We start from the raw sequence: 17804 nt of genomic DNA on the forward strand, positions 1-17804 counted from the left end.
AAGAAAATGTCGAAACTTGGCAACATCGCTTTCTTCAGTTCTTGCCTCATCATATCTTGTATGCGCCATTTCGTAATTAACCGATTTATCTTCATAATCGAATGAAAGATATTATGTGAGAAGACTTTATCCGCTATTCGCGTTGATTTGTTCGTATTAAAAAATGTCTGTCTTATCATCCAGAATAATAATTCGAAGTTATTCTTCAAAATTTTTAGGTTAAGTGACTATAATTTTCTCGAGTATCTTCACATATTTGATTTTAGACAAAGTAACGCTTAAAAAAATCTATAGAGATGGAACAGAAAGATTATGAGAGATGGCGGTGTTATATAAGAAAAAAAAAAAGTTGGTTCACAAAGACTACTGACATGTAAATATCATTGTTTGTAGCTTTGGCGGGGTAATGTGTATGTGGGTCTCTCATGATATTTACTTGCATGTTAAAGGAGAGGAGAGAGAGAGAGAGAGAGAGAGAATACTAAAAGTAGTTGACCAATCATGTGTTAGGTGGCTTGCATTCTATTCAGTGTTTGGTCGCACCCATTCCGTTGTCATGGTTACATTGACGTCATTAGTGCCAAGAGGTGCCAGATTTGCCAGTAGTCGTCTGCTTTGTTTTTTTCTGAGGATTTGCCCTTAATAAATTCTTAATATCCCGCATTAGACATATTTAAGACTGAACTGTAACGGATGAAAATAATGTTTGTCATATTTACCCCTTAAACTACCACAGATTTAAGAAATATCAAAATTGTTCCATGAACTGGCAGCACTTTTATGTTGTGTTGTTAGATAAATGATACACAGTTATTTACGAGTTAGTTTATTTCTATTGTATGTGTTAAAAATTAAAGTAAACATGCTGAAATAATATGAGAAAATATTCCTTAAATTTAAAGCGATGAATTTTAATTTAGCAAGCGTCCTAGAAGACAAAATAAAAAAATATGAAATGTGATATCGTTGTGGCAACAGCGGCAGACGGCCGAGGCCCAGAAGGAGAGAGATAGAGTGGCAGCTAGAGAGACGTCATTCTGAGCCAAAGCATCGAGATCGTTGGACGTTCGCATCCTGTGCTCCGAACAAACGCCTTTGCTTGCAGTCGTTTAACCTTGTGAAAAGAAGTGCAACCATGATGCATACTCTCCTTTACCCCGAGGTGAGTACCCAGGTCGAGCAGGATTACTGAAGAAGTGTTAATAGAGTGAAGTGCCTTTGGAAACTTGCGATGAGCGAAGTGAAAGCAACAGGTGTCTCTCCCTTGCAATGCGTGGGTGTAAATAATAATTCAATGTTGCCAAGTCTGGATGTGTGTGTGTGTATGAGACTGTGCGTGTTTATGTGCAGGATTGAATGTTGAAATAACAGTTTTCTTGCATGGGTGTGTGTGAGCTGCGTGGGAATGCGTTACGTGTGTGAAGTATGTTTAGATTTTTGTCTGCCTGTCTGTTGCTTCAGTGTTGCCAGAAGTGAAGCCACAATTTGTGGGTGGAGCGGTGTTTTTATGAATGAAGTTGCAAGGTTCAGGAAAATAGGATTATCGTAAGTTTCTAGTAGTTCCCAGAATCACACGACAAATTCTTTTCCCTTGGTTTTGGATCCCAGTCACATTTCATTGCCTACCTGAATTCCCAGGTATTGAATTTTTACGTCAGATTTCAGGGGTAACTATAGTAGTAATCATACCCTAAGTAACTTTTTTCGAATGTACGCTGCGCACCATCTCGACATAACCTTCGCTTTGAAGGGAGGGAGCTCAGCTCCTGGTTGATCTCTAAACTGCGCAATAAAGATGTTATTATAAGGGTAATACTTGAATTTCATATTTTATAGGAATGATGAAATGCTTTGTTGTTTTTATATTATATTATAATTGTTACTTGTATTCCGCCTCTGCAGATGAACCAAGCCGTGCCAGGGGCACCCACATCCCTAAGCCCCGGACACGAGGGCGGCGGCAACTACGGCGAATGCCAAGTGCCCTCTCCGTCCCAGTGGTCGGATCCCTGTTACTCCCCGCAGTCCTTCCACTCCCCCCAGCATCTCCCCGTCGAGCTGGAGAAGGTGAAAGAGGAACCCTTCTCTTACCTCTCTCTCCCCGCCTCCCTCCCGCCCCTCACCTGTCTCCCTCCTCCGCCCCTCCCCCAGCCAATCCTTCTCTCCACGGCGTCTCTCCTTACTGCCGCCCTCCGTCAGGAGCTGGGCACGTGATCAAGAAGGATCCCTATGAGTCCTGCATCAATCTGTCGGATCTCCTGAATGAGAACCAGACGCTGATTCATCAGCATCAGGCGCCCTCCCCATCCTCCATCCCTTCCTCTGCCTCCTCCTCCTCGCCTCCCTACGGAGGAGCTCCTTACCCTGACCACCCTCTCCTTCGCGGGCGCCTGGAGGAGACGAATCCCTTCCAGAAGATTTCCTCCCCAGGAGGCTCTACCCCTCCTCCATCCTTCGAGCAAGGGGCATCCTTGCATAACCTTCCCCCCCACCCCCTGGAAGAACAGGGCCAGGCCCCATTCCTCCAGAAACTGTCTCCCAGCGGCGGCTACAAGGAGAGCGACGAGGGGCTGAGTTTCCTCGAGTCCCTGGTGGACGTCAAGCGTGAGCTGGAGGACGACGTCAGCGTCGGGTCCTCCTGCGGGTCGCCAGCGGCGCCCTCGTCGGGCTGCGGCAGCCCCTTGGAGGTCGTGACGGTGCCTTCCCCCCAGCAACATCAACATCAACATCAGCCTCAGGTGTCGGCCGCCTCCTGCCAGCGGGACATCCTCGAGACGGTGGAGAGGTTGGCCCAGGAACATAATCGGAGGGACGTGCAGCGGGTGTCCGACTCCCTCAACATTCCCGTGGGTGAGTATCCCAAGTCTCTCTCTCTCTCTCTCTCTCTCTCTCTCTCTCTCTTCTCTCTCTCAAGAAGATATAATAAGGCTGGTTATTTGAATTTTTACACAGTATTAAAGTGGTTATTTGAATTTTTACACAGTATTAAAGTTATTAAAGACATTATTTCTGAAGGCAAAACGTATGATGCCATTATTTTAGTTTGATGATCCATTTTTGTAAGAAGTTATTCCCTGTAGCTTGGTTATATCTTCTTGAGGGTTGTAGCCTTAACTCATGTATTTGTAAGTCTTATATGATAATCATTGAACTATAAAATCCCCAGTACGGATTCAATTGACACGTTTTACTAGATTTTTACATCTCTTGATGAATGTATACGAGAAGCATGTATAGAAACTAGTCTTGGGCAAGAGCTTTGCTTAAGGTGGATAATGACGTCATTGGGTTATTATTTTTTTGTGGGGGGGGGGGGGGGGGGAACCGGGCGGGGGTTGATAGTCATTTTACTGTGTTCCTCCCCGAAATGTCAAACTGTCAGGCTGATTAGTCACACCAGCCTTCAAATGCTGTTGCTGGCGGCCAAAATATTTATTTAGAATTTTTGTAATTTTTTATATTTTTCTCCGTGACGGTCGTGTATGAATCGACCTTTTTGGTGTGTTTCTGTGTGCGTGTGCGCGCGCTGATTGCGTGTCCTTGAGGGACTCCATTTGCGGCTCTTTGTTCGGTGGGTGTAGCTTGCTAGCTGGCAACATGAGGTAAAGTTATTTTAAAAGTAATTTGTGATTTTTTTCTGGCAATTGTAATTTAGCGTAATCATTAAATTAAGTCTTGGTTTGGTCGTTTTCGTCCCAGTCTCTCTTTTTTATTTCTACTTCTTTCCCCACGTTTATCATACCTTTTTCTTTGGTTCCCCGTCTTTCTCCTCTGCCCAACCCTTCTTCGCCTTCCCTCCCCGACTGCCTCGTCAAATCGGCCTTGGATAGGGCGAGTTTTTGTCTTGGCTCTTCTTAGGCTCCCTCCTTGAAATCGCCTGGCTTACACACTTCCTTATAAGGTTCGTCAGATAATTCTCTCTGTCTCTGTCTCTCTCTCCCTCTCTCTCTCTCTCTCTCTCGAATCGAGACGGTTTTCCCGATCGAGATAGGTCTAGGTAGCTTCCATTTCCATGCGAAAGAGATCAAGAGGTGCAAAAGTAGTATATATCCTTCGCTCTCGACGCCGTGAACGTCTAATGTTACTGTTACACCCTCTGTTCATCCCATTGGGAGATTTTCGTTTATTTGTTTTACCTCCCCGTCATATATTTGTTTTTGCCTTCCACCCGTTTCGTCTGTAAACAGCTACATGCTGTTATGGCAATCAACGGCCGCAACGCACTTGTTCTCGCGTCGCCTCTATTCTTTCCCGCCATAAGGCTGCTGACGTCATTCCGCTGGGCCAGTAATCAAGTCGTCATTATTTTGCCGCTATCATCTTTTGTCTTCAAGCAACATTTGATCCTCTCTCTCTCTCTGTCTGTGTGTGTGTGTGTGTGTGGGAAACGAATTGAATTTTGTCTCAAAGTATATAGAATATACTTTGGCTTGTCGCTCTTAATGTATGGGATAAACTTACGTAAATTGAGATTCGTCAGTTTCATGAAATCAGTCGTATGTTCCTCATTTCTTATCACTAGACTAATTTAATCCAAGTTTTTATTCCGCGTTCAGATTATTCCTTGGTCTTATATTCCCAGCAAGCCCTTGTGGTGTGTGTGTGTATGTATGTATTTGTTGAAGTGCTTCAGGCGCAACAAGTTTTTGTGGCTACCTCCCCTCACCCTACCCTGTCTCCCATCCCACCCACCCACCTCCCCTTCCCTCTCACCCCCATGAACACAGACGCCTTGTTTGAGTCCTTGAACACGCACGGATTCCTTCTTTATGATCCCTTGCAATACCGTTCAACGTCCTTTGCATTGCAACTGCTGCTCTTCCTCTCAGGGAGGGAGAGAGGGGGGTGGCTCCTGGTTTTGGTGAAGGGGGTGGGCCAATGGAGAGAGGTGGTTATGGCTGCAGTGAGATCTACTGGCAACTGATAACACAACATTTGGGTGGAGTCTGAAAAGTATATATATATATATGTATGTATACTTTTTAGTAATTATTAGATATATATTATCAGGTTTCCTTGAGAGAAGGAGAATACGATATGAATATGTTAGATTGTCAGATAGACAATGCGAGAGACGGTGAGATTGACATTAGGAGAGAGAGAAGAGAGAGAGAGAGAGAGAGAGAGAGAGAGAGTCTTGTATTGGCTTTGATGAACTCGAGTGTGGCGACAGAGGCTCTCCTTGTGGGATTCTCTACCTCACCTTTTGGGGCGCACAGTCTCTCCATTGTGGAGAGGAGAGAGTGGATTCTCTGCTCCAAGTGGAGCCTCTTATTAGATTGGAATGGTGTAATGGATAGGGAGGTTGTTTTCAAGGAGGGTGGGGCGGGGGGGGTGGGGTGGTCGGGACCGGCCTGGTGGGAGGTGGAGGAGAGAGGTAATGGTATGGGAAGGGTGGGGGTGTGGGGGGGGGGGGGGGGGGGTATTTGCCCTCTTGCGCAATAAAGGGATGGTGTGCACTTCAATATAGCTTTAGGGGGTTGGGTATTCTCGGCTCTATATTTTGTTGAGGTGAGAACTCTTTTCTCCCTGTATGACTCCCCAGAACAAAGATCCTTCGACCTCAATATAGATCTTATCGCTGACCTGTGCCCCGCGAGGCCCGGGGAACGTCTTGGGGTATTTCCCCCTTATTCTTTAAATAAAGCTTCCCCCACCAAAAAAAAAAAAAAAAAAAACGCCCAACTCCCACGCCTGGCCCCGACAAATCTGTTTCCAGAAGGGAAATTTTATTTACCAATACCCTACTCGTCTGACCTTAGAGATATGATTACCGGTATTCGGAGATCTGATGGCTGCTATTTTATGCGCGTTAATCTTCAACAGAAATGTGTATTTTGATATCAAGTTTATTTTACTTCGATGCTGAAATATTACCATTTTGATATTGTTATTATTGTCATCCTTAGAATTGTTAGCTTTTTCACTCGATTATTATTATTATTATTATTATTAATCACTTCTTCATTAAGTATATACCCAGTACACTGTATTTCTTAATTAATTTCTTAATGCCCGTTGCATCCATCTCTGGCCATTTATTAGCAGCGTTGCTAAATTGCATTATTTTCTTCCATTGCATGCAATAAAATGTTGAAGGAATGGTGTTGTGAAATTGCTTGCATTGCAGTCCCTAAAGTTATCAATAATTCTCATTCTTACATTGCATTTTGAATAATAATAATAATAACAATATTAATAATAATAGACACACTGTTAATGCCAGAATTTGAATTTGGCTTGTATTTTCGACGTTTATAGCTTTGGGGACTCCAGTTTTTGGAATTGGGTCTATAAATCTGGAAGATGAAATCTGGTTTTGGGTACAGCTCGGTCATTTAGTTCCCCGGGAAGAGGGAAATGCCCCTATGGCTGAATCTCGGTGCCCCGAAAAAAGGGTTCCACCGTGCAAAACAGGATGTCGATGACGTAGCGCCATGGGGCTGACGTCACGAAGAGGTTGCCTCGTCGTCAGAGCATCTCCTCGGTTGCATAGTCCTCCCTTAGCGCGCGGTTTGCCAACAGCACACTCACTCACACACCCGTTCCCTTTTTCACTTTCCTCTTAAGCCCTATCTCTCCTTCACCAAGAAAACGTCTGGAGGAGGCCGTCGCGCCCCTCTCCCTTCGCCAGGTGTCGCAAATTTTGGTGGAAAACAGAAGTTTCGGTTCGCGCCAAAAGATTCGAGTGCGAGTGTGTGCGTGCGTGCGTTCATCCGTCTGTCTGTCTGTCTGTGTTCGGTGGAATCTGGAGAAGAGCCACTTGCGCCTGCGCACTGATTCAGTCCATTTTGTTTTCGGTGGTTTGCAAAACAAAATGGCGGACTATAGTCTCAAGTCTAGGCTCTTACATGCTCCTCTGTACATGTCAGGTAGTTCCTTTTAATTTCAGATTGTTTCTTTATATACCAATGCTTTAGTTAGTATTACTATATTAATACCATGCTACAGTTATGACTACTAACTATTATACTATATTAATGCCATGCTACAGTTATGACTATATTAATACCATGCTACAGTTATGACTACTAAGTATTACTATTAATACCATGCTACAGTTATGGCTACTATGTACTCTATTCTTTTGCTCTTTTTTAAAGAATAATCGTGGTTTTATCATAGAGATTGTCTGTACAAGGCGTCATGAAGATGAACCCAACTTGATTGATTGTGACATCTGTTGTAAACGCTTGTGTCTTAATGTGCCCTTCCCCATTTCTCTCCCCTCCTCCGTGTAGATCCTGCCCAGTGGTCTGTGGACGACGTGCGTGCATGGCTGAAGCTGCAGGCTTCCCAGCTGAACCTCCCTCCCCTGATGCTGGACTTCTGGAACTACGGGGGCCCCTCCCTCCTGAAGCTGACTGAGCAGCAGTTCCGGCTCTTGGCTCCCGTCGGAGGCGAGCTCCTCTACGCCAAGCTGGAGATCTGGAGGGAAGCCCTCAAGTCCTCCTCCAAGTTCGCCCCGCCCTCCCCCACCCCCTCTTCTGCCGCGCCTTCAGATCCTCGTCAGCAGGTGGGCGGCGGCGCCTTCCTGCCACTTTCGCACCACCAGCAGATCATCGATGCCACCAACAGCCTGATGCTCCCGTCCTCACTTCACGCCCACCACCAGTTGCACCTGACGCACCAGGCCTCCTCTGGGGGGGCTCCCCCCTCCGCTCCAGGGGCGCAGGGGAGCGGCAGCAGCAGCAGCTCCGGCGGCAGCAGCGCCCCTTCTAGCCCTCCCCTGCCCCTCGTGCCCGCTCTGGCACAAGTACCCACCCCGGTGGCCCAGGTCAGCAGCCAGCAGGGAAGCAGCAACAGCGGCTCCTCCCCGAACACCCCCTCCCCTCCCCTCCAGCAGCAGGGCACAGCCGTCTACCTAGATGAGTCCTGCATGGACATGGCGGCGCTCTTGCAGCAGCAACAGCAACAGCAGCATCCCCCGTCCAACGGCAGCCCCCAGGGGGGAGCCTCCTCCCCCCACTCGGGTCACCATCACCACACCTCTGCAAACCACTGCTCTCCCCAAGAGGACGCTTATGACTCTGAGGGTGAGTGTTGCTGAATATTTTTTTTGTTATTATTAACACTAAAATTACTATACTTATTATTGCGAAAACATAACATCACCAACTAATTTCTATAATTTGAACTGAACTGTCATTCATAGTTTTGGACTTTATAAATTATAATTTATCATGTGCGTCATTATCATAATTTAATTGGCAACTAAAGTATTAGTATTGCTCGACTTTATAACATTGATTAAGAATCAGCGTCGTCATGTCTAACTGTTGTGTATAAGGAATTCCACTGATTCAACCAACTACTTCATCAATACTATTACACAATGACATATCCAGTACTTTAGGAAGGAGATAAGGGAAGGGGGGATGCCACAGGTTCCCCCAAAAAGGGGTATTTCTCTGTGGGACTAAGTCAGCCAGGCGTAGGGCTCAAGAGCAGGTGGAGGTCAGACGAAGAAAAAACCAGTCCAGAGTAGAATGGTTACATTGATTCAACCCTCTGAGATCTCGCCGGTGTTGGAGATGGGTTAGGCTTTGGGGATGGTTGGAGAATGGTGTAGGAAGGAGGCTCCAGGGGTTGTTGGTGATTGGTTTGGTCAACAGGTGTTCTAGTAGATTGTTGGTCTAGGATTATGTTCTAGTAGGAGAATAGACGAGAGGTAATACGGGTCTAGGCTTTTTAAATGTTAAAATGCTGGTTTAATTTTGCTATAGTGTTAACGAATGGTATAGCTTTTGTCAAGTAGAAGGTCGGTTATGGTTACAGGCAGTCTACAAAATTGGGGCTTATAATGTTTGGTTATTTTAAGACTACAGATTTTAGAAGAGAGGCCCTTATTTTTTTAAGCTTTTTTAAGCAGAAGATTATTTCTCTTACCTAAGTCTAGTCTATCCTGAAAAGTACTTTTCAGATTAGTGAAGTTTTAAAGATAAAAGTTTTTATAACTGCAGAGTCTGAACAAGGGTTTGTTTATTGTTATCTGTTTAAGCACCACATAAGCTCTTAGAATTTTTAATGGGAAAAATCGATTATGTGCAGTAACAGATAGAAAAGGTTGGTATCGCTGATAAGGTGTGGTTGCAAACTTGTTTGGAAGGAGGGAGAGGAAGAATTTTAAGCAGTTTGGTGGTCCTCGGTTTATTTGTATTTCCTCACCTTGTTAGTTCACACCTTGTTAATTCACGAGAGGCAGAAGTAGTGAATTATTATTCGAATTTCTTTATTAATATCCGTAAGTAGTTTTCGTACGATAAAGCCCTCGCAGATTTGATATAGTCTATAAACGTGTCCTAATGTTTAAATGACCCTCAAATCGACACGACTCAAAGGATAAGATTGAAGAGGCTCCTACTTGAGGGCGGCATAAAGCCACACTTCTCTGTACTCGATTGGTATCTCTCCCCCCCCCCCCCCACCCACCCATCCCCTCCCCATAAGTCTTCAAAGTAACGTTAATTTGGACCTTATGATTGCAAGTCTGTAAGGACTATTCGTTGCAGAGTTCCTTTTATGCAAGAAGTACCTTCGTATCAGTGTGTTTGCCGGGCGATATTGAGTCTTACGCACTAGTGCCATTAAGCGCAACATTGCAATGCTTTGACTTGCAGTGCCTGGACCAAGGTGATACTGCTAGCCTCGCTCAAGGTCCCTCCTGGCGATCGCAGTTACCAGACGTTGGAAATTTGTGAATAGTTTGAAGGTTTCTCGTGTCTTAGGAAAGAGATTGGGTCAATTAAAATAATGTCACTGGCTGTAGATATATTATAATTGCCTCTTTTCCAATTAAATATCGATTATTTCATAAAAATGACTGCGATGTTCGAGTTCGTATTGGTAAGTAACCAAACCTCATTGCGGTGACGTCACAATGGCGCCCTGTTGATTGGAGTTGGAGCCTCTCTCTCTCTCTCTCTCTCTCTCTCTCTCTCTCTCTCTCTCGTACGTGACTGGGACTGTTGCCTGCTCTATATATTTATTCAATTTTACTTTCTCCATCGCTCGGTCCACTCAGCATTGGTGCTAGAACAACGTTGCTGTAGTGCGCAGTATGTGTAGCAGCCTCTCTCTCTCTCTCTCTCTCTCTCTCTCTCTCTCTCTCTCTCTCTCTCTCTCTCTCTCTCTCTCTCAATTTGAACAATTTTAATTCGTGTGTATAGTCTTGCATAGGGACATTGAATGGATATATGGTTTTTAAATGAGTAATGTACAGAATTAAAATCTAGAATTCTGTGTGTGTGTGTGTGTGTGTGGTGCAGGTAACTATCTACTTTCCACTCGAAATCGCCCATTTGAGAAATCGCTAGACTTGAGGACTGTGTCTGCGCGCACACAATTGCAGCTAAGAAGAGGTTAAGTTGGAGAACAAAAGCCCCCGTCACTACTGGTTCTGGGAATCCCTAAATGCCAATCCTCCGCTCTCTCTCTCTCTCTCTCTCTCTCTCTCTCTCTCTCTCTCTCTCTCTCTCACACACACCACACCAAGGACGGCAACTCCGCCATTTTGTTCAACCACCTCTGGTTAAGATATACACCATTTTGATAGCCAAGAAAGACATACTCTCTCTCTCTCTCTCTCTCTCTCTCTCCTAGTGCTGTCTTGATTCATTGTTGAGTTTCCCATTTTCTCTTTTTGCTTGATATTTAGATGTTCGGGCTTGTTTAGTGGATGAATAGACATTTTATCAGATAGACTAATTTGGATTGATAGACCTATATAGTTGAGTATGCAGGTATAGTGGGGTTGATAAGAAGCCATAGGGGTCTGTTTAGACCAGTCTCTTTCTAGGGGTTAGACCGAGAGTTAAACCGAGGGAAGTTCAGATAGGTAGGCACTGTTCTCGCGTTATGGAGAAATCAGTTAGTAGGGATGTTAAACCACACACACACACACACACACACACACACACACACACACACACACACACACAGTGATGAAGTATTTGACGAATTCTACCTACCCTTATGAAAGAAATTGAACAATGACCATCTTGTGAACGTAGAGCCACAATCTTGTACCTTCATGAACGAAACCAAATTATAGTTGCCTTATAACGAAACTGAATAGTATTCCACTCTTATGAACGAATTCAGTGATGAATATTGTACCCTTATGAACGAACCCTGTTAGTAATTGTATTTCATCCTTATGAAAAAAAACTGAAATGTATAGAACTAGTGAACGAAGCCAAACAGTAGTTTTGTGTTGTTTCCAAATAAACAATGGAAGCGTTATCAGCTTTGTTTAGACTGCGGCTTTTGACACTCATTTCCGGTGTCATCACATTTTCGTGTTCTTGACGTAAATTAACATCCTGTGACGGTGATGTGTTTTTCTGTTCGTAGGTTTTTTCTTTCCTTTTATGAGATTATTTTACATCGTTACTCCTGCTGGTTTTTTTCATGTTTGAATGACATTTTTCCTTCCTTCTTCCCGAACAGACGAAGTCGAAGAAGAGAGCTGCAGCAGCAGCGGAGGGAGTGGCCGAGGCGGTACCCACATCCACCTGTGGCAGTTCCTGAAGGAGTTGCTGCAGCAGCCCCAGCTGTACGGCTCCTGCATCCGCTGGTTGGACCGACAGAAGGGCGTCTTCAAGATCGAGGACAGCGTCCGCGTGGCGCGCCTCTGGGGCAAGAGGAAGAACCGTCCTGCCATGAACTACGACAAGCTCTCCCGCTCCATCAGACAGTACTACAAGAAGGGCATCATGAAGAAGACTGAGAGGTCCCAGAGGCTCGTGTACCAGTTCTGCCACCCCTACTGCCTGTAGGTCGTGGCCAGAGGCGTCAGCACAAGCGCGGCGGTGTGGTTCCGCTCGCGCGCGTTTCACGGCCGGCGTTCTTTCGAACGCCCCTCCGTCTGCCCGCGCGGCGTCGCCATCGCCTTCCGCCTCTCGTCTTGTGTGTCATGTGTGTGTGCGTGTGTGTGTAAATGCGTGCGTGTGTTCCATTTAGTTTGTAAGCGGGGAAGGTAATTTCCCTGGTTTAATCTATTAGCACATGGTCTGTTCCCCAGTGGGTCTACAGACTCGGCCATTGCCGGGGTTTCCTCCTCCGGCGGCCTGAGCGCCCACTGATCAAGGCCTGTGTGTTATTTTTACACCATATATCTATGATATATTCCCATATGTAAGTTCTATGAACTTAGCTCGTAAGTCTCGGCGCCATCAGTTAGTTGAGTGCCCGGGCAGCCCTGTCTTATATATTACATGAATTAACTTTGTTGTTGGTTTTCTAGCCGACCTGACCACTCACATAAAAATGTTACAAAAAATTCTATAAAAAAAATTAAATGATGGTCATTTCAGCTCATAGGCCTATGTTATGTTTTTAGCTTGTAAGTCATGATATGATGTCTATTTATGCGCAGATAACCTTCAACTTGCGCCCTTTTCCTGTTGGAGCAAAAATAGGCCCAGTTTGTGGCTGTACATCTCTTCGGAGGAGGAGGGCGCGAGTTCTAGTTTCTGCCGACAGTTGTCCTTTTTTAAATGTTTGTTGTTGAAGCGAGTCTTTGGAGCAGTTGGAGGTAGAAGCAGAAAGACTGCGCGATCACCTTGAAAAGTAGTTCTTTTCGATGTCGTACTATGTAATAGAAATTAGTTTTTTTAGACCTATAATGATATGGTGGGAGGCTTAAGGACGAATGGCCTAGTTCCTTCCCTCCCATCATCTCCCCCCCCCTAAAAGAAAAAAAAAAAAAAGAAAAAAAATATCCACTTGGGCCATCGTTGGAGACGTAACTTTCGAGTCACCGCCCTTCTCCAATCAGTACTGAAGTACTGAAGTAGGGGAAGAGCTCTGCCTGGAAGGTTCCTGCTCTTTCAGATGGCTGTAACTCTTCAGTGTTGCCAACCTGTGAGTGTATCGATGCGTCTAATGTCAGAGCTCTATAAACCTAAACCTCTTCCTTTTTTTGATTTACACTTGCAACCTGATCTCGCTAGCTCTTTATGCCAGCGAGCGAGTTCAGGTTGCACATTATTATTATTCCATAAATATGCTCACGTCCTTGGCGTCGCTGCAGGTGCTTAGATGTTAAAGAAGTTCTTCGGAAGTGAGCGTGACGTTCACTATTCCATAAGCCTTTATATATGTAGCATATATTTATAAAAGAAATTGTTTATTTAGCAATTTTATGTATTTAATTTTTATTTGGAGATAAAATGTTTAAGTCAGATTAATGATGTCAAATACCTGACCGTCATGGTATGTAGAATGGTTGCCAGGTGATTTGTGTTTTTAGACAGATCTGTAATGTTTCTGAATGAAATGTCATTGTAAACCTCCCAATTTTTGGTAAAATTGAAGAGTCTGAAAACTCGAATTGGTGTTAAATAAAAACGACCCCTAGTAAGTCGAGTGTCTTTGTTAACCTTTTTGAGTTCTTGATAAAAGTTTAATGACTACAGATGTGCAATTTAAGGCCAAAGCTGCACTTGTTCAGGAACTAGACCGTGATCACTGAAACGGAAATGGTTCAAACCGGTGGAGAATGTTGGGAGCGTAAGATCTGATAGTACATATGGAAGAAACTGAATGCGGGTACAATATATATATATATATATATATATATATATATATATATATATTTATATGTATATGTGATAGTCATGAAGGCCCAGACGAGTTAGACTCAGGCAGGAGGCGCAAAAGAGAGAACTAGAATTCATATCTAGTGCCGGTAACACCCTCGGAACTATAATTAAAATTGGTGATAAAAGAGCTATGAATAGCATGTAGTATTTGATAATAAATAAGATAACATTTTTGTAGTTCAAAACAAGTTTAATGAATAAAAAGGAGGTACATAGGATAAAGGAGAGAGCAAGTACAATTAAGGGAACCTTCAGACAAACGCGGAAGACAAACCAACTGCTCGCTTTGGCAAAACATTCTTTGCACTAATCAATAAAGTTATTCATTGCTCGGGTACTTGGTTAGGTGAATGAATACCAGATGCCGTTGGCTCTTCAGATCCTGGGTGATTACAGAAGCTTAGGGCGGCTTGTGAATATGCCAGAACCGTCGATGAGCTCCAGAAACTTCCAGGAACTCTTCAACCGCAACCTCTTCTTGGTTAAGTCTGGAATCCCAGACTAGCCTTGATGTCTTTATTGATTTTTAGATGATTACAAATTTCCCATTTCATCATCACCATCGTCTTGATCATAATATAATTCACCAAAACCCTTCTACTTGCATGGTTGGTGATGTATAATAAATGAACAAATAAATAAATAACAGTTAAATCTTGACAAGCAAGCTGGGAAAAGTAATAAGTACGCGATATTAAAAAATGTGGAAACTAGGATGAATGTTGTGAAAGGGGTAGCGAATGAAATGAAATAAAACGGACAACCCAATGCCTCATAATTAGTACTACATCCCCACCGTAAAGGAGACAGCAAAGGAAAGATGCAGTCGGTCTGGGCTGAGAGCTCTCCTTTGGCTTTTAACTAATTCCTTCAAAAGGTCACAGAATAAGCTGAGGTTCGTGGCAACGCCGCGTGACGCAAAGGCCCTCCTGTGTCAGATTCCGCCACTCGTGTCTTTCCTGTCTTATCTACTTCAAGTATCAACTCATGTAAATCCCGTAGGGGGCTAGTGCCGTCAGTGCACCTCACGCGATCCACTGTAGGCATTACTGAAGGTTCGTTGCAGTCTCTCTTTGGCCCCTAACTGCCCCTTTCAATCCTTTGATTGTATTTCTTCCATCTTGCTACCCATCCTCTCCTAACAATTGATTTATAGTGCAACTGCGAGGTTTGCCTCCTGTGACACCTTGCAAACCTACTTACTCTCAATCTCCTTTTCAACCCTGAATGACCTCAAAGATATCAGTGCTTGGCCTTTGCCCTAAACTCTATATTCCTTGCCAGTCCGACTCATGTAAAGCCTCCCTTCCATAGGTCTCATCCAAGTCATTCTGGGCCTTCCCAAGGAGGTCAGTCAGCGAGCAGCCGAACACTCCCGTCTCCCAGAAAGATGGGAAAAAAAGACTTTCGGAAAGCTCCTACGGGAATAAATGACTTCTCATTGTTTATAGTTATTTTTATTTTGTTCCTTTCCTTCTGTTTGTTTTCCTCCGAGGAAGACACGGGAATTCTTTCTAGACCATGTAAATTATCTGTTTTTGGTTTACAGTGCAGCAAAGATAACGGAATGGTAAAACACGCTAAAACGGTGCTACTTTGCCTGGATATCTGCGTCACCAATTCCGAGGTGCTAGTACTAAACATGGCACAAGCTCCTTGTGACCCGCGTTTAGTACTAGCCCCTCGGGGATCAAAGTATTTTATACACCTATTTCTATACTGTGTGGTCGACAAATTATATTAATAAACGATATCTTCGTGTGGCCGTCTACGTTATCTTTACCATACGGTGTTTAGTACTAGCACCTCTCGATGACGCCTATATAATAAGCCAAAGCGACACAGGCTACAACATATTGAAACAATCACCCATTCCACATAACTTGGTATAAACAGAGACTAAACCTACAAATAAGGGAACCACTGTACCTTCCTTCGGGTCTTCCGACTACTCTAGTGCCCACAGGAGTTAAGCTGACATCGTCACATACTATTAGTCCCCAAGGAATGTGAGAGGGACTTGTATTAGCCATTCGCAGAACCTCTTCTTCATTGTCCCGTCTAATAGAAGTTGCGTAACTTCCCATACGGTATAATTTCTCACTTTTCCCTTCCATCTGACCCTTGATACTCTTCTTAGAGCTTTATTCTCATTAAAAATATCTTTTACTTAGAGTCTTACTGCTATATCACGAATCATGTCCGTATAGCATTACATGTAGATCGTAATAAACTTATCATGTACAATATTACTTTGGTTTGCAATTTCAATATACCTGACCTTCAGATATTATTCAGTCTGCTAATTGGTAAGTTTTCCTTCTCTGGTCTTTACACAGATTCCATCTCGAGAGAGCGTGTACTGGATATGATAATTCTCAAATATCTGAAGCATTTAAGCTAGTAGTAGTACTTAAACCATTTAATGTTATACACACAAACATACTCCTCCTATATCTATATATATATATATATATATATATATATATATATATATATATATATAGACTATATCTATATAATATTATATATACATATGTGTGTGTGTGTGTGTGTGTGTGTGTCTTCCCCTTCGAGATCGTGCCTTCAGAGGTCTACAGAGTAGTATATGGGTTCTAGACCTTGGAGTTACATTCGACTAACTCTCACGCCTCCAGTTCAACTCAGGTCAACATAGGGTTAAATGAATGGCCCTCGATTCAAACCAGAGATCATTCCCGAACCTCTACCCACCAGTGGCCCCGCCTGTTTGTGGGTATCATCGTGAGATGTGGCCAAGGAAAAGGGCGCGATGTGAAAGACTTTGTTGATAAACCGGAAAGCAGTACGTATGCGCCTATACTCGTTTTTTTTCCATCTGTCCATCCGCTTGTGGTGTTTTCGCATGGTAACACTGCGTCCTGGTCTTTAAATAGTTACGTTATGTTTAAGTTTTAGGTAAATAAAAGGATATCTGGGTGTACATTTGCAACTGAAAAGTGTTTTAATAATTTACTGTATGCGAATTACACCGTTAATATTCGAAATAGGATATTATTCAAAGCCCGGGACGCAGTGTTACCATGCGCAAACACCACAGCCGGATGGACAGATGGAAAAAAAAAAACAGAGTATAGTACCCCTCCCTCCACAGACGAATCAGGTGGAGGTGATAAAAATACTGGAGTAAATGGAAGAACCCCATTATGTGTCCAATGAAGTGAAGAAAATGAGAAAATATGAAGCAATTTCAAAAAAGCTGGTTAACAGTGAAAAAGGCAATATATATTATATATATATATATATATATATATATTATATATAGTATATATATATATATATATATATATACTGATAGCATTATTCACTCAAACGAAATCCCGTTGTCTTGTTCTTATGGCTATAATTATGCGATACGCTGATAGGCACTACAATCGTATCTTATCGTACTCATGAAGATATGATAATAGACATGCTACACGACATGGTATTTCTTACGATGGATTTAAGGGTCACCCATTCTTCTATTTTTACTTACTTTTATTGTAGCTGAACTTTCTGGAATTCCACACACACACACACACACACACACACACACACGTATACTACGTACTATATATTTGCGTGGTGAGTGCATGCAATTATGCGTTTAACTTTTCCACCAAATTATGACACGTTTGTTAAACCAGCCAAAGCAATAGTGAATAAAAAAAACTTAAGGCAGAATGAATAAAGAACTTTCAGTAAATATGAAAAAGCAAAACAAAACAGCTAGAATTCACTTTGTTTTGTGTTGCATCAAGTCACCATCAGTAGCGCGCTGCGCAAGTGGTAAATTTTGTTTACGCTTGTTACCCGTGACTCATGAGTAATCTTCCGCGAATTAGAACGTCATGTGTTTGGTACAACAAGACTTATCTTTTCCTTGATTATTCTTAAAGATTAAAATGAATTCACGGCACAGAGTCTGTTTTATGCATTCTAAAAGTAAATAAAAAATACCTTCGTTGTCGCTTCAAGAAACAAACGAAACGACCGTAAACCAAAACAAAACTTCGACAGCTTTTATATTTCAAAAGTTCCAACGTTCTTGGTGTTGTAATTTAAGTATTCTGACAGCACTGAACATAATTCCCAGACAGGAAGTTTATATTTTACCTAAAACCTGAAAATGGTGTGATATTCGAAGCAAACGCCTTGCTTATTCAAATTCGGAGG

At 43.2% G+C, this 17804-nt stretch overlaps 1 protein-coding gene across 3 annotated transcripts; it reads left to right on the forward strand.

Annotated features, from left to right (window-relative positions):
- Positions 1 to 1003: 1003 nt before the first annotated feature.
- LOC135200154 (DNA-binding protein D-ETS-4-like) lies at positions 1004 to 13366 on the forward strand. 3 transcript variants are annotated; one of them, XM_064228502.1, is made up of 4 exons: positions 1004 to 1162; positions 1903 to 2850; positions 7242 to 8036; positions 11452 to 13366. In XM_064228502.1, exons 2-4 carry the CDS (start codon positions 1974 to 1976, stop codon positions 11778 to 11780), a joined length of 2001 nt encoding a protein of 666 aa, XP_064084572.1. In that variant the 5' UTR covers positions 1004 to 1162; positions 1903 to 1973; the 3' UTR covers positions 11781 to 13366. The 3 variants fall into 3 exon arrangements, with proteins under 3 accessions (XP_064084572.1, XP_064084574.1, XP_064084573.1); XM_064228504.1 differs by lacking the exons at positions 1004 to 1162; positions 1903 to 2850 and adding an exon at positions 3337 to 3602; XM_064228503.1 differs by lacking the exons at positions 1004 to 1162; positions 1903 to 2850 and adding an exon at positions 5489 to 6872.
- The last annotated feature ends 4438 nt before the right edge of the window (positions 13367 to 17804 follow it).

This window comes from Macrobrachium nipponense, chromosome 26, assembly GCF_015104395.2.
Source record: "Macrobrachium nipponense isolate FS-2020 chromosome 26, ASM1510439v2, whole genome shotgun sequence".
In the NCBI taxonomy this organism is placed as follows: Eukaryota; Metazoa; Arthropoda; class Malacostraca; order Decapoda; family Palaemonidae; genus Macrobrachium; species Macrobrachium nipponense.

Excerpts from the sequence above, each read along its gene's own strand:
- LOC135200154 (XM_064228502.1), top strand. The coding sequence starts at position 1,974 with ATGCCAAGTGCCCTCTCCGTCCCAGTGGTCGGATCCCTGTTACTCCCC. Across the intron at positions 2,851-7,241 it reads CTCCCTCAACATTCCCGTGG|ATCCTGCCCAGTGGTCTGTG; the intron begins GTGAGTATCCCA and ends TCCTCCGTGTAG. Across the intron at positions 8,037-11,451 it reads GGACGCTTATGACTCTGAGG|ACGAAGTCGAAGAAGAGAGC; the intron begins GTGAGTGTTGCT and ends CTTCCCGAACAG.